The sequence below is a fragment of the Pan troglodytes genome, chromosome 13 (assembly GCF_028858775.2).
Source record: "Pan troglodytes isolate AG18354 chromosome 13, NHGRI_mPanTro3-v2.0_pri, whole genome shotgun sequence".
NCBI classification, from domain to species: Eukaryota; Metazoa; Chordata; class Mammalia; order Primates; family Hominidae; genus Pan; species Pan troglodytes.
In genome coordinates, this window is record NC_072411.2 from 101,353,185 (window position 1) to 101,380,628 (window position 27,444).

Here is a 27,444-nt window from a genome sequence, read left to right on the forward strand (position 1 = left end):
GTTCTGGGCCCTTCTTATTCCTAGTTTCCATGAATGTTCTGTAAAACAACTGTTGGCAACCTGCCCCAAAAATTTACTAGCTTTGGCTACTTTGTCAAAACATTGGCAAAAATAGTACTTTCCTAAAACAAAACAAATACATTTATTGAATATTTATATCTCAAATGTATCAGATGCCTTCAGATACAAGCAAAGCAGTCTATTAACACTTGAGCTGACTTTTTCTGAAACAGTTACAAAATATTATTCTTTCCTGCTGAAATATTTCTGCATTAGTTTTAATCACCTTCAGGGTCAAAAGCATCTGTTCTCACATAGCACATGGGACACGTCACAGTCCTAATGATTTCACAAAAGGATTACTGGTTTGAAAGTCTGTTTACCCCTGTACCTCTTTGAAGAAGGGATTATGCCCTTCATCTTCCACTCTGCGGTAGCAGAAATGATTGAGAATAAAGTAGTTATGAGTATGAGTCATGAAGTCAGACTTGCTGGATTCGAAATTGGGCTCTAACTGGACAAGTATCAATTAATCTCCCTATGGCACAGTCTCCTCACCTGTAAAACTAAAATAATTCTGCTTCCCTTATAGGGTCCCCTAGAGAGCTTCTAACTGTATGTGATACATACTAAGAGTTTAATCAATGTTAGCCATTGTTAGGATGCCTAGTATAGTTTCTGAATACTTAATATTTGATGAATAAATACATAAACATCACAGTACAATTTTTATTTTACATCTACAACTTTAAATATTCAAGACACTCTAGTTATATTTTGCTAAATGTCTTCTCATAGAGAAGGCAGAAAATATAAATAACTTACAGGAAGTGGAGTAATTAAAACTATTTGACATAGAGAAGGTATAAAGAAAAATGTAATAAATTATATGATGCAAAATGACCACATGAATATTCTAGGTAACACTAAATTAAAATATTCAATTTATACTTCAGAAAAGTAAAACAACTTTCTTTCTCTAAGTAACTTTGCTATCTTTAAAAATCAGCTTTAATCTGTATCACTGTTCAAACATGGGTCATAATTATTAGTGGATCATAATTTAGCATATCATAACTAACTTTCTATTATGAATTGGAATTTAAAAACCTTACAAAGTACCAAAGTGTTTAATACATGGTAATAGCATTGTTCCATGAAGGATTTTTTTCTTTCATGAAGCCTTTGCTTTAGAAACATACAGATAGGGAGAGGTAGAAATGAGATATAGCTAGAGACAGACATACAGATGTGTGTGCACGTGCTCATCTGTGGGTGTGTACCAGCTCATGATGTAAAAAGTATTTCTTATAGGTATTGCAGACAGAGAACTTTGGAAGTAAATTCTGCAGTCTATACTGACAATTTTAGACACAGAACTGTAGACAGAATTGAAACAACCTAGTAATTTCAAATTGATAACAATTATATTTTTCTCTCAGCATTTCTGGCCTTCAAACTTCCTTTACTTTATTTGAGCAAATATGCAATTAACCCAAGGCCAAATGGTCATCATTTCAATAAATGACCATGAAAGGAAAACGCCTTGTATATATTTTTAAAATTGCTTTAATTAAGCAATGGTGAAAAATATATAAATAACAGAATTTAAAGCTAGTGCTTCCTTGTTTTTTTTTTAATAAAAATCATACTGTAAATATAACATCACTCAGAATTTCGGGAGACTAGTTAAATAATACAACAATGGACTTTCACATTAAAAGTGCAAGTTTCGGCTGGATGTGGTGGCTCACGCCTATAATCCCAGCACTTTAGGAGGCCGAGGCAGGCAGATCATGAGGTCAGGAGTTCAAGACCAGCCTGGCCAACATGAGGAAACCCTGTCTCTATTAAAAATACAAAAAAAAATTAGCCATGCATGGTGACACATGCCTGTAATCCCAGCTACTCGGGAGGCTGAGGTGGAAGGATCACTTGAACTCGGGAGGCAGAGGTTGCAGTGAGCCAAGATCATGCCACTGCACTCCAGCCTGGGCGACAGAGCAAGACTTCCATTTAAAAACAAACAAACAAGAAAAAAACAAAAGTGCAGGTTTCTACTGAAATATACTCACTAGAGGTAAAAGTCCTCATTGAGGATAGAGACCTCTATCTGTGTAAAATGAGTCAATCATTCCCTGTTAGAGAATGGTGAAACAAGCTTACAAAACTTACCAAAAGTGAGTTCTCTTTAGTAAAAACAGAGAAGCCTGAATTTTCTATAATGAGTCTGGTAACTAATTTTTAAGAACTTTGCACATTGGTAAGGGATGAAAGGAAAAGATAGGCTGGGAGTGATGGCTCACGCCTGTAATCCCAGCACTTTGGGAGGCTGAGGTGGGTGACTGCCTGAGCTCAGGAATTCTAGACTAGCCTGGGCAACATGGTGAAACCCCATCTCTACTAAAATACAAAAAATTGGCCAGGCATGGCAGTGCATGCCTGTAGTCCCAGCTACTCGGGAGGCTGAGGTGGGAGAATCGCTTGAACCTAGGAGGCAGAGGTTGCAGTGAGCAGAGATGGCACCACTGAATTCTGGGCCTGGGTGACAGAGCAAGACTTTGTCTTAAAAAAAAAAGAAAGAAAGAAAGAAAGAAAGAACAAGACAGACCAGTATGTCATCATGTTTGCTTCTTCTGATTCTCTTGCATGAGTTTTGTGAAAGGAGAAAAGAAAGGTCTTCTTTTACATACAAGTCTCTACTTCAGGTGGATTTAGAAGTGAGAGGAGAGTTGCATATGTTTGACAGCTGCTAAATTAGCCTTCTCTATAGGCAGAGCACAAACAAAGCCATCATCTCCCCAAGTCTCTTTAGATGAGCCCTCTGACCTACCAATCCATGTTTTGTGGCTGAGAGTGCCTGAAAAAGGTGCCAATTAACAACAGATAGTCTTATATGTGCAAGGGGAACTAAAGGGAACCTGCTATCTACAGGGCTACCCTCAAGCAATCTAATAACTTTGAGACACTGCTATCCTGGGAGATATTAATATTATTATAATCTGTAAATCTATGAATTCAAGCCAGTGATCCTGAAATGAAAGACTATTTATTTTATGAAGCAACCAGGGCCATCTCTTCCTACTTTATTAATTTAATGTTCTGAAATCAAAAGAGGGTATATTATTTACTTCAAAACTCAATAACGGGTTCATGCTTGATCTGCGGCATTTCATATTTACAGCTCATCTTTCAGTGGGTGGACTTCCTTTTTTCACAGGTTTCCTTGTCATTTTATAACCAGCTCACTGGACCATGGAGTCAAGATCCCTGGATTTACATTGTGTTCTATTACTCTATGACTTGCTGGGTGCTTGTATCTCTATTGGATAGTGAGAAATAATGATGACTGAGACCAGATGTAGGCTGACAGAATTCTGAATACCTTAAAGGTCAAATTTTCTAGAAATATAAACTGTATGTATGATTAAATTGTGCCAACCTTTGGCTAACAATATGTATAACTCAAACAAAGGAGTTAAAAGAGAAGTTTCTACTCCAAAAAACTGACTGGTAACACACTGAAGCTCAGACTCCCAAATATTTTGGTTGCCAGGATTTTCATGTTATTGCTACATATCACTTCCTAACTGTGCCACTTCAAAATATAATGTTTAGTAAGTCCTGAGTCATTTTTAACCTTAATAATTTGGGGCATGAATATACTATAAACACTGTGTCAACAGAGCATAAAAGCAAAAGCCATGCCATTTCACATGAATGTTTACATTTTAGCAGTTGACCTTACTGTCAGCTTTCCTGATACATCGTTCAATCTAATTTTCCAATCCATTGAAAACATTCTCCAGTTGCTGAGTGACTTCATAAATTGTATTTATGATCCTTGTCTTAAGTTTCTTCAAATGATGTGGCTTTGATGAGTAAACTGCAGACTTTTTTGCAAAGTCTCATAAAAACTAAAAGTAGTCAAATGAGGACAGGTCAACAAAATGAGTTCCCAAAGGATTTTTAAAATCCTGTTCTCTATCACGTAAGACCAGGATGCACAGCTTTCCCAAGCAAGGCCTTTGATGTAAGGTTGCAAATTGTGTAACTCTACAACTTTTTCAATGAACTGAAGGAGCAAGATACCAAATTAGAGACTTACTGTTACAAAAGAATAGCACATTTTGCAAAACACATCTGTACTTGCAACTGAAAACATGTTTCCAAGAACCGGCTCAGAAGAACTACCTGAGACACAAAATGAGCCTGAAACTTTCTTAATTATGGCATGATGTGCTAGAGGCAGAAAAAAACCCCACACAACATAAATAATGAGTATGGCAAATGTTTCATTTTCAAATGATACAGTCTTCTTATTGCTAATTCCTTGCATAAGGATGTTTCCTGAACTCTGCTACCAAGGTAAGGAGACAGTGGTATAGAGAAGATATGAGGATCGCACCTAATTTCCCTTTTCTGGCATTCTAATGCTCCCATTCACATGTGGCAGGGCATCCGTTCCACTGGATTTAGCCTAGTTTGGATCAAAGCTTCCTCTACTTCATTTAACAGATTTGCTCAGATGGAAGGTCTCAGAGGAGAAACAATGTTAGTAAAAAGGGGGATTTCTGAACATACGAATATGTAGGTCATTGGATTTTCAAATAAATTAGAGAATAGTTTATCTATTAAGGAAGATTCGCTGTACATATTTTATGAAATCATGCTTATTATAGGTCAGTGGGCATTCTACAACCATCCCTCAGTAATATTAAGTCTTAAAATACTGTCATAAACCTTTCCATACTGGCATAAATCCCTGATTAATTTTTTAAAGTCCACAAAGTAACAAAGGGCAAAATAATGCTTAAGGTTGGAATTCATAATCACACTGTCAAAAGGCAAAGATGTAAACAAATTAAATAGTCCAGCAACATATTTCATGTACATAGGCCTAGTAAGTCAAACTATGTCAGCACTAAAATAAATTCAGGATATAAGCAAGAACGAATATGGAAAAAAAAGGAAACCTGATAGAGCTGCTTATTCCCACAGACACTATCTGCATCACTGCAGGAGCACAGGAGGAGTAGGGCCGAGAGGCAAAGCCACTCTCAAAGCCACAGAATCACATAATTCACCATTTAGACCCAGTAAGGACAGTTTTCATTTAAGTCAAGTTTGGTAAATCTCATAAGGCCTTACATCCAACGTCTGTTTCTGTCTCATTTTTATTCATTCTCTCTCTTTCCTCCACATTCAATATCCATAAGTCAGTCTGGACTATATCAATATTGACCCATTGAATTGCAGAGCTATAGGGGGCATAGGTTTTAAACAATAATACTGATAATATTTTCAAAAGAAAGGAGTAAAAAATTCTATACTAGTTCCATAACAACATATGGCTTTTGACTTGCAGAGAAAGTAGACATAAAACTATAGATAGGTTTTACTCAAACTACTACCCTATGGCATGACCAATTAGGCTGGAAATGGCGTGGACCTATAATCTGGGATAAAACGCAGATCCTCAGATAGAGACTACCACGCCAGTGATTTATTAAGATGGACTTCCAAGGGAAACTGCTGAGGGAGTATGAGAAGCAGGACAGGGAAGAGAAGAAATGCAAGCAAAGTCCCAGCTTCAGCCTGGTCCTGCAGAGCGCTCTGGAGTGGAAGTTATGCTTCAGAGCTGTCGCTACTACAGGAGGCTGGGAGCTGCCCTGTTGTCATCCTCCTGTACCCATCAGATGGTGGTAAGCATTTCCAACTCTGCCAGGATGAGCAGAGAAAATCAGTAGCCCAAACTGGAGAGATGTTAACAGAAAAGCCTAACAGCAGACGCAGGCTTTCAGAAGTAAAACCATGGGCCGGGGGGCGGGGAGGCAGGGGAGCATCAAAAACAGAGCTGGGATGTTATCTGCCTGAGGCTCCTCCAGTGTAAAATCATCCATCTCACTTTGTGGCCACAGGTTAAAGTGCTTAGAAATGTATCATGGGATTGCCTGAATATTAATGACCAGGTCAGAAAATGCCTTATCACTTTCACCTTACTGTTTTCACTGGGTCTCATTTGCCATAAAAGTCTTCAGAGACAGAAAGCAGGGCTAATCTCATCTTTCAAAAGACTAGCTAAAAAAAAAAAAAAAAAAAAGAGTGGTGATACTCAGAATGTATTTTACATATTTTACATAAGGTCATAATGACCTAATGGCACAGACAGGACACAAGGCTCAGCTACACCCTGTGTCTAGAAACACGTTAGTCTCAGGCTCATGCTGGAGATCCCATATCCTGGCATTGCATGACCTCTAATGTGCTGTATCCCTAGCCCAGAACAAGTGACTCAATTTTATGTTCCTAGTTTAGACCATGTATGTTTTTGTTAGCAAACCAAAAGAGAAATGTAAGGATAAAAATAAATAAATAAATAAATAATAAAATATTGGCAAAAGGCTGTCTATCTCTGACTCCAGCAGATGCCATGACCTTGTCATAAAGTGTGGATAGGGCATCATTTTATCAAACAAATACATTTTATATTCTTAAAAGACATATTTATTAAAATAAAAATAAACTAAAAAGAAGCTCTTGAAAATATGGCTCTATTCTCTTAACTGTGTTATTTTACATCATCAAATGATATGGTGACAATGAATCAGACATAACAAGGTAATTAATGTTTTCTCTTTGGAGAACTGACATTTGAAATGTTATTTATTATGAATTTAAGTTTTTCATCTGGAAATCTTAAACATGAAAAACTGGGCAGGGTTTTCTTTTCTAACAGTTCCAGGTTTATTTGTAAATGTTTACATATTATTTTATTTTATACACACACACACACACACACACACACATACACGATTTGTTCTTGGTATAACCATGAAGCACAAATCCAGGAACACAAAATATAAGGTGACAAAATGAACACACACGATTTGCTCTTGGTATAACCATGAAGCACAAATCCAGGAACACAAAATATAAGGTGACAAAATGTATTAAAATGCTTTTTATTGAATTTGATAATATATGAATAATAGAGATCATGAACTATTTCTGGAAAATATTCAATAGACTGAGGATATGCTACAATGTTTATTTTTGTTTATTATAGCTGGCAAGTCATTATATCATCCATAAACGTCTGACTCCACTCAAAAAAGTCTAAACGTTTGGAAAATCTATGGTTGGTTTCATGGGGCATAATATACCATATTTTCCATTTAACAATGCTGCTGGTAAAACCAGCTGCCCAGTCCGGCTGTTAGTGACTACAGTACATACAGCAAAAAACAATCTGCCTGCTGACCTCCTGCTTAAGTTCAAACTATGTCATTCTGTCAATACCATCTACCTTGATTAGGTTGGGCTTTATACACAACAGGTTATGATCCCAGAGGGATGAAAAGCTTTCCTAAATTAAAAGCAGAATTTTAAAAGGAAATACTCATACATTCCTACGCAGTTTCCATTTGATATCCTCAAGGCTGGCCCATGAACTCAAGCTCATGTTGATTGAAAGTGAATGTTTCTTTCTAGGTGCAGCCATCTTACAAATTTAATGGCAGGAGGAAAATAATAAAATGTGTTCCATGCTTCAATTAGACCTTTCATAACTTGGCACTTGAAAGATGGCAACGCCAAAGAAAAATCATTAATCCATAAAAATAGACAAAAAGGATTATATGGGAGAAGACAGACCTCCAGGAGTCTAGGTCCTTGGCAAAGTGTACACTCTCGCCAATATGGTCTGTCTTTGTTTTGCCTCATTGTGAGTCTTCTCTCATGCTTCATGCTACTTGGATAAAATGTATACTGTATTTGCTTCTAAAATCCAAAGTAATACAACCATGCTTTCAATTTTATCCTTAGCCAAAGGAGCTGTATACATAACCAGGCAATAAAATGTTGGCTAGCCATGAAATGCCTATTCATGCACATGAAGGACAGATGAACGAACACACACACACAACACACACACACACAGAGAGACAGAGAACTGCAAAATACAGAGCCAAAAGATAGATCCTTCCAATTTTTATTTTGCAGTAGTATGCAACAGACTTGCTCAAAAGGACCAGAGCCTTTCATAACTCCAGTCCAGACAACTATGGACACACAAATATTGCCCGAGTACTTTGAATCACGAGAGAAAGTGGAAGAGTGATGTCTGGAACATGTGAGAGTCTCTCAGGACCTCCAAACTCATTTTCAAGTGATGTTAACAGACTCTGTCAATATTAGAATGTATAAATTAGCTAAGAGTCAAGGGAACAAGAGATTTTTACCTCTCTTGGCCTCCTGCCATACCTAAAATGTCAGCACCAAACCTCAAACAGTCCCACTGTGTTTCTTCCTTGCTCCCAGTCCTGAAGTTCCAGCACCGCTGAAGACCGTTACCAAACCACAATGATTGGTATCATCACCAGTTCATGCTGTGAACTTCCCAAATCCTGTGATCTCAAATTGACCCCCTATCACTTCCAAACTGTCCACCCACTTTGGCCTCCCTTTCAACACCAAATTTTGGAAAGTGTCATGTACTTACTTCTGCATCCTCAACAGCTAATCACTCTTTAACTCCTGAATTCTGGCTCCTGTCCCCACTACTTTAATGAAATTATACTCTAAACTTCGCCAGTCTTCTCCCAACCAACTGCCAAATCTCATGACATGGTTTTAAGCCTCTCTCTCTCTTAACTTCTCAGCTTTCCACAAGTAGACAAGTCTTCTTCTGGAAACTCTCCATGCATGTCCTCTATACTCTCACTACTGTCTCCCTCTTCTTCCTTCTCCACCTGCCCCCATCTCCTGGCATTTCTTCTCTCTTTCCTGGGGCTGGTGCTGCTGCTGCTGGTGGTGGTGATAGCAGTGATTTCTCCCCTTCTCTCCCCTGACTCTTCCATTTCCTGTCCCAGGCTCTGTGACAACATCTCTAATCTCTTGCTCTAGTCCTGATAACTCTTCTTCCTAGCGCCAAACTCATATTTTCTTTTTCTTTTCTTTTTTTTATTATTCTAGGGTACATGTGCACAACGTGCAGGTTTGTTACATATGTATACATGTGCCATGTTGGTGTGCTGCACTCATTAGCTCGTCATTTACATTAGGTATATCTCCTAATGCTATCCCTCCCCCCTCCCCCCACAAACTCATATTTTCAATGACTGTTGCACATTTTCACTTAAGAAGTTGGTCAACACTTCAACGTCAAAATAACCCAATCTAAAACTATCACTTTAACCTTACTCCAACCACTCTTCCCATGTCTTCCTGGATTCCCTTCATAATTACACCTTTATTCTCAGGCATCAGGCTTGAAGCTTGGTGTCAGTTCTACTCCTCTCTTTATCCATTTATACACTTTCTGTCCATTTTATTTCCAAAATATTTCTTCTCTGCACCCTCCCCAGCAGCCTAGTTCAAAACCTCTGTACATTTCACCTGGATACTTGCAGTAGCCTGCTAAATGATATTCCTACCCTCTTGCTATCAAACCTCCATAAGATCTAATTAAGATGGTGGGAGCACAGCATATTCCTACCTAAGACCTATGATGGTTTCCAGTGCCTGTTAAAGTTCAGAGCTCTTGTCTTGGCACTCAAGGCCTTTTTCAATCTGTGCCCATCCCTTTTAAGTTTTATTATCTACCTTTCTTATCAACTACCAACTATACTTGCAGTTTTTATACTTACAAATTGATAATAACTCTTTACAAGCAAAGAAAATATAAAAACTATCTTTACACCAAAAAGAGTAGTTTTTCCCATAAAAAGGTAGAATATATATAATAAGAGATAACAAAACTTGCCACGAGGCCAGTAAGAAAATCCCAACCATTAACAAAAACTTATTTTTCTTTTTTTCTTTTTCTTTTTTGTTTTTTTGAGACGGAGTCTCACTCTGTTGCCAGGCTGGAGTGCAGTGGCGCAATCTCGGCTCACTGCACCCTCCACCTCCTGGGTTCAAGTGATTCTCCTATCTCAGCCTCCCAAGTAGCTGGGATTACAGGCACACGCCACCACGCCCAGCTAATTTTTGTATTTGTAGTGGAGACGAGGTTTCACCATGTTGGCCAGGATGGTCTCGATCTCTTGACCTCGTGATCTGCCACCCTCAGCCTCCCAAAGTGCAGGGATTATAGGCGTGTGCCACCGCACCCAGCACAAAAACTCATTTTTCAATGACTCATTAATCATACGACAATTTCAAAACTAATAAAAATTTAAATTGCCTACATAATAGAAATACATTTCAATTCAACCAGAGATCCAACACACTTTCGAATAAAGAGAGAAAAAATGTATTAACTGACTTAATAAAAACACTATTTATTTAACTCACGCAGTATTGCTTAAAGAGTATCTACAAAATTCTTACCTCAATGTTTTCTTGCAAGAGACGTGGAAACCAAAAGTAAACAGACCCTCTTTAACAATGAACCACTGATAAACATAAAATATTTCTAACTGGTATAACATTTCACTTAGGTGCATTTTTTGAGTGTTAACTTGCATCAGGCAATCCAATTTACCAACATTTATCAGATTTCTCGCCAGTGAGAGTTTTCACTTAACTTTTTTTTTTTTTTTTTTTTTGAGATGGAGTTTCAGTCTGTCACTCAGGCTGCAATGCAGTGGCATGATCTCGGCTCACTGCAGCCTCCGCCTCCTGGGTTCAAGGGATTCTTCTGCCTCAGCCTCCTGAGTAGCTGAGACTACAGGCACGCATCACCACGCCCAGCTAATTTTTTTGTTTTGTTCTGTTTTAGTAGAGATGGTGTTTTACCATCTTGCCCAGGCTGGTCTTGAACTCCTGACCTCAAGTGATCCGCCCACCTTGGCCTCCCAAAGTGCTAGGACTAAAGACATGAGCCACTGTGCCCAGCCCCTTAACTTTTGAAGTAATCATTAAATTTGGAAACATTCCTGTATTTTCCAAATTATTGAGGTTTCAATCCAGCATGCTTTCTTTTATTTGTAAGGTCCATCTACAGCGTGTGTTATCATGTGTCTCTGAACAGGTATCAGATAAATGAAAGCATTCCTACATTCTGTACGTTCACAGGGTTTTTCTCAGAAATCAGTTGTTTTATGTCTTCAAATTATTCCTGCATTTTTTAACTCAACATTTTTCCTATGAATGTCTTTACCTTAAAATAATAATCTTCTTCTTCATCATCTTTGTCTGCTGTACTTTATTAATCCTTCAAGGTCTAACCCATTGACAACCTAATACTCTAGAGTGTTGTTTACATATGTGCTTGCCCATTATCTTTTTCCTCTTTGCATCCACATAGAGCTTAGCTTCCTGCCTTGCATTTACGAGGGTGCTGAAATTTTAACCTACTGTTTTCTTGAAGGCTTACCATATTCATTCTCCTGGAAGTATTCTTCACCTCCAGCTCACCATGAACCTCCACCACAACTATTGCTTACACTCTCCAACATTACTCATAACACTTCACATTTTACTCTAATTATCTGGTTACCTGGTTTTCACCACTAGATCGTTAGCTCCCTGAGATTATGCACATCTGCTTTGTTCTTACTCATATAAGGGCTAGGTAAGTTTTTCTCAACATGCGGCCCCGGATCAGTACCATCATAATCACCTGGGATCTTGTTAGAAATGTCCATTTCTGAGTCCAACCTCAGAATTACTCAATCAGAAACTATGGGATGAGGCCCAGCAGTCTGTGTTTCACAGCCCTCCAGGTGATTCTGATGCACACTCCAGTTTAAGAACTACTAGCAGAAAAGAATGTCTTACATATAAGCACCCTCAATAAAAATAAGACGTGTGAATTAACTGTTTACATTTTCAACATTTAGTGTTATAATTGGCATATAATTCTCTCAAACATTAAAAATAAAAGTAAACTATCCATTATCATTTTATCAATATCTTAAATCTAACTTTTATGTTTTGAAGGATTTTTATAAATTTTTAAATAAAACTTTACTTATAAAATTATAAAACATAATTTTATTTCTTTTATAACGTTCAAAACCAAGGGAAAAAAATAGATTGTCTGGGCATGCATAGTTTTATAATTTGTTTAAAAAAATGGCTAGAGACTGATAATCACAAAATTCAAGATCAGGGTTACATCTGGAAACAGTAAATGGAGAGGATGAGAGAGTACATACCCAAGTCATTAGTAACATTTGGGGTCCGGAGTTGCATGTTGGGTTCAAAGATGTCCATTACCTCATCAAAATTAATCAATTAGTTAATTAATCATGGTCATGCATGGATCAATGGTAATAGTGTTTCATTAACTAAGGATTATTAATTAATCTAATTCTATGTCCTGAGATCCATAAAGCTTTTTAAAGAGATAAAAATAATTATAACCTATCTCAATTCTGTCCCCAGTATTACTGTTAATTACAGTGTTTAATGCTAATTGTACCTGTGTGCGGTTGAATGCCACTCTTGCAAAGACAGCTTGGGACACACTGGCCCTCTTCAGCTCATCTCTGACTTGCTGGTAGATATCTGGAGAGACTTCCACGGAAGAGTTGGTTGGCTCTGGCTTAACTGCTCTGGGGATGGGTGGATGGTTCAGGAACTGCTGGTTGATGGCTTGAGGATGCTGGTGAGCCAGGAGCCGGCTAACGGCAATCTGTTGGTTTATCAGATGGGCCATGGCTATTTGTTGCCTTACAAGTTGTGGACTAAGCTGGGGAGAAAGAAGACCAGGGCTCATGATGGGCTGTAATGCGGGCACTTGGTTTCGGATTGGAGTACTGTGGTGAATTTGGCTGTGAGGAGACTGTTCGTTGGTTTTCCCCAGGGATGCCAGCTGGTTCATATTTGGTAAATGCATTGGACGCTGGCCCAGAACACAATAGTCTGAAAGGTTTTCTCGTTCCACTCTTTCCACTGTTAAGAGATAAAAGTGATAATTAATCATTATTTTCATTGGTACAATTTATTGCTAATATATGTAGAACTGAATTATCATACTTTTGGCATGTTAATAATATAAACATTTTTTCGTACAATGATGGAAGCTCCAGCATAAAAGTGATATTCTTTTCTGCAAAATGTTACAATAGATTTTTTTCATGGAACATATGAAAGAAAGTAAAATTATTTGCCACTTCAATTAGTTAAAATTCTTAAAAGTAAGCATTTCTTTAAATAGCCAAGATAGAAACCACTGACCATTCTAAATCCTCTTAGATCCCCCAAGCTCTATCATCTCCCCAATCAACCTTTGTTATAAAAGCACCAGCTGTTCCTATCTTCTGTAGTATGTAGTTAATGGTTATCAGGAAATGACAAGGACAACATCTCCTGCCAAATTAAGTGCTACCTTCTAGTAAAAAGCTCACATAAATATTATTATACAGCTATGGAAATGTTCATTTAAAAATGTCTACCACATAGTATATCCATTTATTGACTCACTTGCTATCTTTTTTATAGAAATGTTTCCTTAAGAAATTGATATTTTAAACGTTGTGCTATGCACTCAGACAAGAAAAAAATCACAAAATTAATAACATCACCTCAACTTGCCATTAAATGAAGTTCTCCTCAGGTTATCTGCTTTATTACATTATATTGTGCTTTAATAAAGATTAAAAGAATAACTTTGAAAGGGAAAAGTAAGTATCATATATATACAAGCATAAGGCAAGTATTTTTCTTTCCCTAAGATAATGTCTTAGGAAAGACAGTCACCTCATAGCCAAATCCTTATCCAAGTCTCTGTATTACTCTATCATGAAAAACAAAGTTTGGTTTGGAGAAAAGAAATGGGGCTGAAGCAATCCCAACATTATTAGTTTTAAATGCTTATAGGTGTAATATAATCTAACAAGATCTCTTTTTCAAAGCAAAAAATCCATACAAATTTAGAAATTATTTCTTATAATTGCAAATGCTGGATATGACTATGCAAAAGTCCATTAAAGATAACTTTAAGAAGCTAGAGATCAAACATATTCACCTATAGAACACATATAAAAAGTAACTGTCTCCCTATTATACAAATGGAATGTGTGGTTTGGCATATAGTTAACCGTGACAGAATCATGGTTTTATAAAAAAAAAAAATACTGAGTCTCAAAAAATTTAGGCAGAAATGATGTGTGCTGGACAACTGGGTGAGATGACTGAAAACAGGGGAGTTGGTGATGACAGACACTGATGCCAAATCACATGCAAAGCACTGAATAAAGTCAATGAACTGTATGGGTGGAAAAAAGTAGTATTTCTAAATTAATACTTTATGTAATATGTGACTTTAAAAATGTATATGTGGAAATAAATTAATACATTAAAATGTAGGTAGATATTTAACTATTTTATATCCATGTCTACAAGTTTTATGCATGCAAAATATCCCATTAGGAAAACATGTGAACACCCGTCTTGGTATTACCTTATATTTAGACATGTACAGTGCTTTTTCCTGCTTTTTAAAGAAACTCAGTTAAGCTGGGCATGGTGGCTCACACCTGTAATCCCAGCACTTTGGGAGGCCGAGGCTGGTGGATCACCTGAGGTCAGGAGTTCGATACCAGCCTGGCCAACACAGCAAAACCCCGTCTCTACTTAAAATACAAAAATTAGCCAGGCATGGTGGCATGCGCCTGTAATCCCAGATATTCGGGACGCTGAATCAGGAGAATCGCTTGAACCCCAGGAGGCAGAGGCAAAGGTTGCAGTGAGTAGAAATCACACCACTGCACTCCAGCCTGGGTGACGAGCGAGACTCTGTCTCCAAAAAAAAAAAAAAAAAAAGAAAACCCGATTTCTTGCTTAACATTCCTATAAACTTCCAAATAAGTCAAGAGTTTACTTCAAACTTCTTTTAGGGCTCAATTTCTAACTTAATCCTTACAATGTTTGCTTGCTTTTTTTTTTTTTTTTTTTTAAGACAGAGTTTCACTCTTGTTGCCCAGGCTATAGTGCAATGGCGCAATCTCAGCTCACTGCAGCCTCCACCTCTCAGGTTCAAGTGATTCTCCTGTCTCAGCCTCCCAAGTTACTGGGATTACTGGCATGCACCACCATGCCCAGCTAATTTTTTGTATTTTCAGTAGAGACGGGGTTTCGCCATGTTGGCCAGGCTGGTCTCAAACTTCTGGCCTCATGTGATCCACCAGCCTCAGCCTCACCAGCCATTGCACCCAGCCTAATCCTTACAGTGTAATTCATTTGTTTTACGTATCACCTTTCCTTCATAAGGTTAAGAAAACAAATTATTTTACTCATCTTCTAAAGGCAAACCTTTTTCAATTATTGTATTAATTAAACTTTAAAGTACATAGTCTTAAAATCAAACCAAGCAAATGGTTAGGAGCCTTTAGATAACATAATCTAACAGTTTCCATAGAACAGGAATTAACATCATAATTTCCTCACTGAAAAAAAAGGTAAAGAGACCATGAACTGATTCCACAGTAAAATCTTATTTTATAGACAGAAATATTTGGTTTCAGTTAAATATTTGATTCACTTTTGCTTGTTTATTTGCTTTTAATTCAGTCAAAGTAAAGATAAATTCAGATATTAAATTATGTTTTCAAGTTCTTAATAAGGAAATATTTTATCTATTTCATTTTTTGGTGGGGGGAGGGGCTTGAGACCGAGTCTCACTCTGTTACCCAAGATGGAGTGAAGTGGTGTGATCTCCATTCACTGCAACCTCTGCCTCCCGGGTTCAAGCTATTCTCGTGCTCAGCCTTCCGAGTAACTGGGATTACAGGCATATGCCGCCACCACACCCAACTAATTTTTGTATTTTTAGTAGAGACGGGGTTTCACCCATCTTGGCCAGGCTGGTCTCAAACTCCTGACCTCAGGTGATCCACCTGCCCTGGCTTCCCAAAGTGCTGGGATTACAGGCGTGAGCCACTGTACCTAGCCATCTATTTCATTTTCTACTGAAAAAACATAGAACCATCCTCCTATAGAATGCATTATTTGACCAAACATTAATTTTCCAAAATTTTGGTATTTTCATTTTTCAACAATTTAATTACATTTGAGTGACTTTATTTTCTTGAGATATATCTAAATCATATAATTTAAAAATACCTCATTCATAGATCTAGTCAAAATCATGTACACAATTAAGCATAAACATCAAAGCTCCATGAAACCTATATGAATTGGTGCAGTAAGAGTCTGAATAATGTCAGTCCATATTCTTTAAGGTTATATATAATCATTCTTTCTATCCTTATGAGTTTCCAGGTGGATCCTTATAAATTCTTGTAGTTAAGAAGAGTAACTATGGAAGTATCTTGTAAAGACATAGCAACATATTACATCCGTAGTAACACCATGAAGTACTAACTACTCAGTAAACATTAATGAAGACATTGCAAACGCAAATACCTACCTGTTCAGGTAGATAACAGCCAGAAAAGCCAGCTGCAGAAGAACTAGGTGGAGGAGGGAAAGTCTAACCAGTACAAAGGTAGCAACCACTACCTAACCTCAGCCAGTTTCTGTCTTTCTTATATTGTCATTTCTTTAGATTTTTTTTTTGAAAAACAAAAAATCTGGATTTTACATGATATTCCTATTTTTTAAGTGTTAGCAACTAATGCCATTTCAAAATACAATAAAAGCCAAACAAAACATTTCTGAAAACCAGATCTGCCCATAGGCTACCAGTTTTAAAATTCTGCCTCTGAGACTAGTCACCCTTTATGTTTTTCAGCTCCTAACAGTTCTACCAGTAAAAGCCAAGTTCTTTACTACCAAGAATGAAAGAAGAAGAAAAAAAATTATCATCCCGACTTTAAGAATGACTAAGGATCAAATGCTGTCAAAAGGATGCATCTACAATGACCAAGGCAGAACACGATTTCAGAAACCATTTACACAGGTTTTTGTCTTTTTTTTTTTTTTTTTTGAGACAGAGTCTCACTCCATCACCCAGGCTGGAGTGCAGTGGCACAATCTCAGCTCACTGCAACCTCCATCTCCCAGGTTCAAGTGATTCTCATGCCTCAGCCTCCTGAGTAGCTGGGATTACAAGCACGTGCCACGGTGCCCAGCTAATTTTTATATTTTTAGTAGAAACGGGGTTTCACCACGTTGCCCAGGTTGGTCTCCAACTCCTGACATCAAGTGATCCACCCGCCTCGGCCTCCCAAATTGCTAGGATTACAGGCATGAGCCACCATGCCTGGCTGATTTTACCTAAATTGAAAACATTTTAATTTAGTTCTTGCTGCCACTCTCATAAAAATAATATCAGAATAACGTTTTTAGCCTCTTAAGTCACAGCAAGTGAAGCACAGATGCTTAAAAAAGAGACGGAGTATCAGGATGTGCCAGACTGTATCAGAAAATTGAGCCTGAGCGTTCTTTCTTTTTCTCTTTCTTTCTTTCCTCCCTCCCTTCCTTCCTGCTTTCCTGCTTTTCTCTTTCTCTTCTTCCCTTTACTCCCTCCTTCCCTTCTCTCCCTTCCTTTCCCTTCTTTCTTTTAAAATAATTTGAAAGTAATCACAATGTCTGAAACACAGACCTAACAGCAGTGCCTGGTTTTGGGTTCTTGCTTTTTTCACTGTGTAATGGAAAACATCATGTTAAGTCTGTCTTAAACTAAACCAAGACCAAAGACATCACCTTGGCCCTAAGGGCCATCTTATCCCTGCAGTATTTAGCAGAAGATCAGAAATCCTGGAAAAAATGAAGGGTAAAAGGTAGTGCTGTCTGTGACGGTGAAAGCAATGTTCATATTCACAACAGAAAATATTCTGATAAAGGCAACATGCTTACTTATTAAAGAGACAGTAAAAACACAACTGCTGGCCCGGCATGTTGGCTCATGCCTGCAATCCCAGCACTTTGGAAGGCCAAGGAGGGCGGATCACTTGAGATCAGGAGTTCGAGACCAGCCTGACCAACATGGTGAAACCTGGTCTCTACTAAAATACAAAATTAGCCAGGTGTGGTGGCTCATGCCTGTAATCCCAACTACTTAGGAGGCTGAGGCAGGAGAATCACTTGAATCCAGGAGGCAGAGGTTGCAGTGAGTCGAGATTGTGCCACTGCACTCCAGCCTGGGTGACAGAGTGAGATTCTGTCTCAAAAATAAATAAATAAATAAATAAATAAATAAATAAATAAATAACTCACAACTGCTCCCAGGGCTTTAAATCAGAGCTGCAATTTAATTCACAGTGAACTTGATTCTACTGTGGCTGAAGCCTTGAGGGTGAGTACTGGAGAGGGAATTGCCTGGAAAGGAATGATGTCCCCAGCTTCTAGTGTAAGTCCCCAAACAGAACATGGTTTAAGAAACCGTCAAGGCAAGGGAGGCTCAAATGCTTCTACGTCCAGTAGCTGTGAGACTTTTGGTAGCTATTCCAACATCTGGGGAAAGGTACCAGTCCAGGGACCTTCCAGATAAACAGTTCAGATATGGAGTCTGTCCAGGTCTCTGAGAAACCCAGAGTTCTAAGAGGATCTTGCAGATTCCTTCAAGTTTCCTGGGACTGAGTGAAAACTGCAGGGAATGGGCAGCCATTTTCTAACCACCCTCTAAGCTTCTGGGATTCCATTTAACTCTAAAGTAGGTAGGGCCTTTGTAGCCCTATATTAGAATTTCAGTAACTCCTAAAACCTCACCAAGTTCACAGAGACAATGCTCTAACCAAGAGCACTCTATGACCATTAGCTATTCAGATGCTCACAATTGCTGCCTGTGGCTGGTTGTTCATAGATGAGAAACTTATATTCCTCCCTCAGGAATTTACCTGCATTACAATTAAAAGGTATTTGGTCCAAAAATCTTATTTTATTTAAGACACTTGTTATGGTACATCCAGGAAGCCAGGTATTTATTTTAAATAACATAAATCCCTGATATATATTTATATATTTTAGGTTGTTACAAGAACATTTTCAAAACTCAAAAAATAAAATACACACACACACACACACACATATACACACTATATATGTATATATAGTGTGTATATATGTGTATATATACACGGATGTATGTATATACATATGTATGCGTGTGTGTGTGTGTCTATATATATATATATATATATATATATATATATATATAGTCTTTCACTCCTATATTCTGGCACTTAATTTTTATTATTTCTTTTGCAATTATGTAAAGTAAATATAATAAAATCTCAATGCTCAAAATATAATCCAATGACTTAGTGCCCCAAAGTATAGTTTCTGAAGGTTTTTGAGCAAAAGGTGAAGCATCTGATTGGCACAGATGCCTGCCAATAATAGCAAGGTGGCATAGGAAAGGTAGAAAGAAAAGCAAACTGAAATTTCAAAGGCCTGGGTTATAACTAGATGAGTGATCTGGGGATTATCTGTAAAATGGGAAGAATTACCTGTAAAGTGGTCTTAAAGTAACCTTCCAGGTTACTTACCTAAGAGCATCTTTAAAAGTACCGTTTTAAAACAATTATCTTTCTCAGTATACTTGCTTCTGCTCTTTACTCTTTAGCAGGAATTTAAGACTTTCCTTAGATATCTCTATTAAACTCACCATTACAAGAAAAATAGTTGTTTATATAGTGGCAATGGCAATATTAATTACAGTATTGCTCTTGCAAGTTTATCAATACTGCAAAAAAGATACATAATATTTCTAAAGCTATTATTGTAGTATTTTCACGCTGCAAACCTTAACACAGTTGCTTTTGTGAAACAGCCCCTTGGGTTTGTCCATAGTTATAATGGGTAGAAAGCAATGAATTGGGTAAAAGGTTTTGCACTGAGAAATTTCCAGAATCTCTGGCCTATGGATTTTTCTTTAAGCCATTAAGATGCTTATGCAAATGTAAATGGATTAGCATGAATGAGTGCTAATGGATTCCTTAATAAGATAACACTCTAGTATTCCCCAGAACCTCTCCTAGAAACCCTGGGTAGAAGAACATAAGCCAAAAAAAAAAAAAGAAAGAAAGAAAAGACGACGGCAGAATTTCTCTACGACTCTTTCAACCTTAGAAAGTACTCTGGAAGTGATTCTACAAATGTAAAAAAGGACACTGGCTTGCTTTTGGCACTCTTAGTAAAAATGTTGCCAATCAAACCAACAATTTCAAATTGGTACCCAAACATTAGAGCACAGAAAAAAGATACTCGAGCATATGAATGCCTTAAATTTACAAACCTCCTCTCCAGGTTCTCTGCTTCCCCACCTTATGCTCTAAAACCTTGAAGCCCAGTTTTTAAAGACAACGATCTTGTCTAATACCAGAGAAATTAAAAAAATGTGCTCTAGGTCGAATAACTGTCCAAATGCAGATAAATATTTAGGAATATTCAAAATGATTAAGGCTGCTGGCTCTCGCCTCGTAATAAGAAAACACAAACCACATGGCTACTTTTTCCTCTTTTTGTGCATAACTCAAAGTCAAGTTCTAAAGCCTAAATGTTTCACAAGTGCTTTTTAATGGATTTTCTTTAGAAAAAATATATTTATTATAAGAATTTTCATATTTTTACTACTAACATACCTTTTTCAAACTGTATTGGCATTTCAGGTAACACCAAGCCCCACCATTTATATAGTAGCTGAAGCACTGAGCTAAATCCCTGACACATCATTATCGTTTAACTCTCACAACAATTCTATGACATTGATATTAAGATGCCTACTTTATTAAAGAAGCTGAAGCTCAGTTGGCTTCTTTAATGTCATTATTTGACTTTAATGTCATAATTGTTTGATGTTACAAACCTGTTAATGGAAGATTCTGAATTCAAACCTATGCCTTTAGGACCCTGCAGTCTGTATTCCGCTGCTTAAGATGAACTGCCCAGTTTGGGGCATGTGGTTATTAATAGCTTTAGGATTTGGGTCAGGAGCAATCAACTTTCTTACCGATAAGTTTCACTTTGTATTTGCATGTTTGTGTGCACAAGTGCACGTGGCACACGTATGTGACATTAAGGATGGATAAGTCATCTGCATGGTAAAAGCTCAACCTCAGCCTCCACTGTACGCTTTGTGTAACATAGACTGAAAAGACTGTCAAATCAAAAAGTGATGAAATCATTGATTCCTCAACAGTTGAATCAGCTAGTCACTTAAATAGAATTATTTACATTAAAATTCATATAATAAACATTTATTAATCAACTATCATGTGCCAGGAATGATGGCAGCCCCTAGAGATACAGTACTGAATAATCTTAACTTTAAAAAACTCCATCAATATATTTGCTTCAGACACTTTAACTGTCTGCCACATGTAGATGGGTCCATAACATCTGCCTATGATTTAAAGTGCATTTCTATTTGATGATAAAAGATAGCTCCTTTAAATTCCTATTTTGTCAGTTTATTAGCAATTCATTCCAGTCATCTGTAAGATATATACATGTGCCTATATAATCAGTATATAAATATAGTGATTATATTTATTTTTATAAATCCCCTCCCATTATCTTATTTTTCTTGAGGCCAAAGCTTTTGTCCCAAAATGAGTGTCATCAGCATGGACTCCCACCTGACTGATGAAAGATATGAATCACACAGCAGAGAGCTTTCTCAGGTACCCTATAAATTCTATAAATAGAAATTATTTCTTTGAAACAAGTAACCAACAAGAAATGAAACTGGGTATGCACACTCACATAATATAACAGCTTGAGAATCTTGGGCAATCACAAATTCATATATAATTGAACTATATGAAATTGGCGATATGTAACAATTTTGACCTACAAAAATGGCAATTCCATATGCTTCCACCTGATACTTATTTTGTCTCCTTTCACTCAGCTGGGCTACACATTAATGGTCAACAACCCCACTGTCCACCCAAAGTCTTTCATTGGGTTAAAATCTTTTTAAAAGGTAAACATAATGCTAATTTTCCCCAACAAACCAGAATAGCATCCTGTCTGCCAACACTGAATATGCCTAGTCACTGAAAATACTTCTGGTTTATTCTCTCCTAGTCAATAACTGGAGGTATAAGGTCAATTTATTATACAAAAAAAAATTCTGTTAATACAAACACAGATGGACATGATTGCAGTAGCCAAAGCTAATAGATCTCTCAGATATAAATCCCATACCATTAAAATGAACAAATAAAACTACCAGATGAGTTCACCAAATATAATTTTAAAAAATTATTGAGCTTGAAAGAGCTGAAGAGTAAAAGAAAGAAAAAAGAAAAAACAAAAAACTTGCCACCAAACCCAAAGATTTTGTTTTTCTCTAAATTTGTTCAAGAGAATTTGTCTCTGGGTTGAGAACTTGCTTGCAAAGTCCCTGCCTAGAGCAAGATATTCAGAGCCAACTTGTTAACTCCTAATAAAACAGCCCATAAGCAAAGCCTACCAGCCAGCATTGTGATAATACCATATGACTGGTTTTCTTAGGTGTATTTTCCCCTTATTATCAACTTCCTTTTTCCATCATATTAACCTCCACAGAAACATATATCCACCATAAAGTAACTCAAATGTGGACACCTCTGTTTCTTTGGTAATAAAAGCTCCTAGGACCCATTATGTTCCATGGAAAAAGTGAGCATTATCTACCTTTCCTAGTCTCCACCCTCTGTACCAGAACACTATTGTCCCTTTTGGTTTCAAACAATGCTTTATCACAGTTTGATATCATTGATCATTTCGAGTATTCCTATAACATTCTACATAGGTTAAAACTGCTTATATCTAATAATATCTTCATTTTTATTCTTTATTTTAATCTAAAACTATAATTTCTAAGGTGAATTCAGCACATGATAGTAAAAAAAGATCATATTGTTGAAACTTAACATTACTGCTTAGGAAAATTCTGCCTTTGTCAGTTGGCATTCCATGTGTATTAATTCTTTAATTCAACCTACCTGAAGAAAAGTTAATCAAAGAAAACAATCAATTCATGATTCATTCTTTTCCTCTGACCAGTCTCTGTGATTTTATAGGACTTTGATGTTTTAGGCCATTATATTGAGGAAAATACTCGATAAACTAGCTGTGAAAACCTCAAAGGCATGTTTATCTTAGGCTACACAAATGGTCTCTAATTTGTACTTTATAAAGGTATTACTGTCCTATTCAACTGAATTGACTACTGTTAAGTCTTTAGCTCAATAACTAGTAGAAACATAGAATGATTCTAACCAATCACATTTGCTAAGGACATTTGCAACATGAACTAAACAAGCAAAGATTTTTCTTTCTTTTTTTTCTCTCAATTGACAGATCAGGTAGCAAATAAGATCAGTGCACCATATAATATGTGTAAAAATAAAACTGTTCTAAATGCATATATTCAAATAAGTTCATCTATATTACATTCAATTCTATTAATATTTGCTAAGTATTCACTGTGTTTAAGGCCTCATGCTCACAGGACTCTGGGGAGGACAGAAAATGGATATGTTCCTGTGTTCCCAAAACCTCTACCTCTGAAGTTCTTTCAAGCAGCTTTTGGCCCAGAAGGGGGATTAGTCAAAAATCAAAATTTCTATGGTACATAAAACTTAGAAAGGTGATACCTTGAAAGGTCCAATGTTAGAACTCATAGTCTGATTTGTACTCTAGATGATTATAGATTCATGTCTATTCCCTTGGGAGTTCAGAACTCCAAGGGTCAAATAATCTCAAATTCTCACAAATGGTGGAATGAAGGCCATTCATCAGTCAGGCAAATAGTTAAATAACTGTCTCCCATTAGGCAATGTGATTTCAGTCCTAGCATCTTACATAGCATTTATAGTTAAGTGCTTCAAGCACCTTATGAGCTTAAGTGCTTTTCAGCTTTGAACCTTGTAATCGTCTAAGGAAAATTAGGTAATAATCTTTATTTAATTGATCAAGAAACCAAAAGAGTTCTCTGATTTTCACCTGCTGGTCTCCCCAGTAGAAGAGGATGTCCCCACAATCATCAGATTTTAAATAAGCTGCGCATTTCATGGTCTACACACAAAGCCTCTCATTTCACACTTCTGTAGATTCTTTGTCAGCCCCCATCACATCTATGTTTTTGAGTTTTTTTATTCTGTTTCTGGGCAGGACAAATGGAAATCTGAAACTAGGAGCAATCTAAAGCACACTCCCTCCTTGTTCCCCAGACATGGTCTGTCCAGATCCTATTTCAGGTGTTCTCACCACCAAGCCCCCATGCCAATCATTCTCTCCTTCACTGCTAGGAGGTCATGCCAGCCCAGCCTCACACTTCATGGCATGAGCTGCCCATCCTCACCGTCCACTCCATCTCTAGAACCTTCCCTCCTTACACATCTCCTTGCCCTTCTCCCAGATTCTGAAGAAGACATCACTATTCCTCTTTCTTTCAAAGGTACTGCATTATCTGAGCCTCAAATCCATTCCCTCCTAGTTGGTGGGCTCTTGCTTATCACTCCTCTTCCTCTTCAAAACTGCTGGCTCCATCCTCTTTCTGATAATTACACTTAGCCCTCATGCTTCAGTTAGCCACGTTTAGACTCTTTCCTCTCATGTCCTTGCCACCCCTCCCTTAGTAGATGCATAGGCTTTCCTGTTCTCACACTTCAGAGAGACAGCTCCCTCCAATGTCATTATGGTATCCTTTCTGCCAAAGCCAAGAGCCTCCAATTCCCTCTCCTCTCCCCTGCCCCTCCACTGCACCCTTGATAACACTTCCCCCCGGTAACTCATCTTCCCTTGGCTTCAGTGACACCTCACTCTCTCTAGCTGCATCTTCTTAACTCCTGGCCCTTTTCCTCTCAAAGCTTCCAGCCCTCTCCCGCTCTTGCTCTCCTCTTTAAGGAATGTTCATTTGGTACCATTTCAATTGTCATCCAAAAAAGTGCTCAAAAATTTATTCTCCATCCTGTCCTTTAGTCGGCTGGTTTCACATCTCAAACAGCCTAATGGACATTTCTACCTAGTTGTCAAAATTCTCACTGAGGTATCAGCAATTTCGTCTCCATTAGTATTGTCCTATTTCTGTCACAACCATCAAGAGTCACTTAAGCTCAAAACCTGGATTCTGCTTGCATGTCTCTTTCTCATTCTCATACCCCTATTTACTCTCACCAAGTCTCATGGCTCTCCTCTGCTTGAACCTCTCGCATTGGTGGCTTCCTGTCTTTCTCACTTGTGCCACTCAAAGCCAGGGCCTCACTTCCCTCACCATTCCATTTCCGTCAATTACTGCAATAGGTTCGACTTTGCCTACTTCCACCAGGTGTACACACCAGCCTTCCCCCTCCCACCCACCTCCCTTCCTGCCATACACCCACTCACACCCTCATACAGCTTCAGATGGTGTCTAGAGGAATCATTCGTAAAACCTCTTCTTCAATATGTCACTCTCTTGCTGAAAAACCTTCAAGGATTCTCAAAATACATCAACTGGGCTTTCAAAGACCCCTAAGGTGTGTTCTCTACCTTCTCAGCCTTATTTTTCATTGTTACAACAAATATGATTGCCCAGCCAGGTCCCAACCATTTCTTTTTTTTTTTTTTTTTTTTTATGTGAGACAGAGTCACTCTGTCACTCAGACCGGAGTGCAGTGGTGCAATCTCGGCTCACTTCGACCTCCACCTCCTGGGTTCAAGCGATTCTCCTGCCTCAGCCTCCCAAGTAGCTGGGATTACAGCTAACTTTTTGTGTTTTTAGTAAAGATGGGGTTTCATCATGTTAGCCAGGATGCTCTCAACCTCCTGACCTTGTGATCCACCCGCCTCGGCCTCCCAAAGTGCTAGGATTACAGGCGTGAGCCACCGTGCCCAGCCAGGTCCCAACCATTTCTATCAACATTTGGTGTCACTACCCTCCCTATATCCAGCTAGTTCTACCTTTGCCTTTTCACTGATCAAAAGCTTAGCCATTCTGAGCACCTGTTATATTATAGTATCAGGATAAATGTACTGCCATTCTAGACATTCTGGATAGCCACTTGTAATTTTCTAAACATGCAATGCTCTTTCGTACCTCTGCATCTGTACTGATGATCATGTGGTTGCCCAAAACATTCCTCCTTCTCTTTTCCTCCTTGCTGCAGTAACTCCACTTGTCCTTAAGGTATAATTCATGCGCTGTCTCTCCCTAACCGCCCACCCCCGACCCCACGTCAAACCTAGCAAGAAGAGTTTCCGGACGTTCCTCTATGCCACCATCACACTAGTTTATATCACTACTATATATTTACCAGATCCATTTATACAGCTGCTTCCCCTGCCAGGTTAAGGACAACACAACCAGAGGTAGGAAGTATATCTTACATGTGTATGGACATTTCTCACTGCTTCTAGCATTAATTACAGCCTGTAGCAGAAGTGCTCACTAAACATTTAGTTAAAATTATTTACTTAATTATGACTACAATTATCTTGTGAGGAAGAAAAAGGTAATGCTCTCCACTGTATTCCCAGCCCTTAGAATCCTGCCAGGTATTATATATAAGATAGAAGCTAGAATTTGTTTTTGAATGACAAGATATGTGTTATATTATAAAGTAAGCATTTCATACAGATTGTAGGCTTTTGGAAAGCAGGAATTATGTCTTATGCTTCTTCCAAAGAGTAGGTATACATGAGGCTGGATGGATGAATAGATGCAAGAGAAGCAGGGAGGGGCGTAAGGAAATAGATCATTTTTCCCTTTGCATCCTTTCTTAATGTCTATGTAAAATAACATCAGAAATAGTATAAATATGAGTAGATTGCAAGCTTACTTCTTTTAATCTACAAACTATATTATTAACAAACATTTTTATATCTTTAAACATTTATGAATAAGTATATTCAGCCCAACAAAGCAGTTACAGTACAGCTGGAATGAGCTTCTTAAGACCCATGCAAGGAATTAGTCCATGTCTAAGCTGAGTGCTCAAGACATTCCCCACGCACCATTTTTCCACTTAAACTACCAATAAGCTTTCCATTGGAGGGCCAAGCAAGCATAGGTGATCTATGCATACTATCAGTGACTATCACAATGAAAATACACAAGGCTCTCCTATATGTTGAAAAACTGGTGAGATAAAAGGTGGCTGACAGTAGAAATGATGTTTCTATTTCTATGAATCCGATATTTGTGACGACATGAGTAGAACTGGAGAACGTTGTGCTAAGTGAAATAAGTCAAACACAGAAAGACAAATGCTGCACGTTCTCACTTATATGTGGAATTTAAAACAATTGAATTCATAGAAGTAGAGAGTAGAATGGTGTTTAACAGAGGCTGGGAGGTGGGAGCAGTGAGATGATAATCAAAGGGTACAAAGTCTCAGTGAGGAGAAACAAGTGGTTTTTTTTTTAGATCTATTGTACAGCATGGTGAATATAGCTAATAATTGAGTACTGTGCATTTTAATATCACAGAGCAAGTCTCAGATGTTCTCATCACAAAAAATGTCAAATATTTGAGGTGATGAATAGGTTAATTCACTTGATTTAATCATTTCACGTTGTATTAAAAACCATACCATCACTTTGTACCCTGTAAACAGCTATAATTTGTCAGTATAAAATACGTAAGTAAATATGTATACAATATTCAAAGGA

The 27,444-nt window shown here is 37.7% G+C and overlaps 1 protein-coding gene across 8 annotated transcripts in view; it reads right to left on the reverse strand.

Moving 5' to 3' along the window:
* SATB2 (SATB homeobox 2) overlaps window positions 1–27,444 on the reverse strand; it is a 288,714-nt gene that overhangs the window by 66,813 nt on the left and 194,457 nt on the right. For all 8 annotated transcript variants that reach the window (XM_063791444.1, XM_063791442.1, XM_063791443.1 and 5 more), the window contains one exon: window positions 12,374–12,846. In XM_063791444.1, the coding sequence (XP_063647514.1) occupies window positions 12,374–12,846 (473 nt within the window). The remainder of the gene's footprint in view (window positions 1–12,373; window positions 12,847–27,444) is intronic.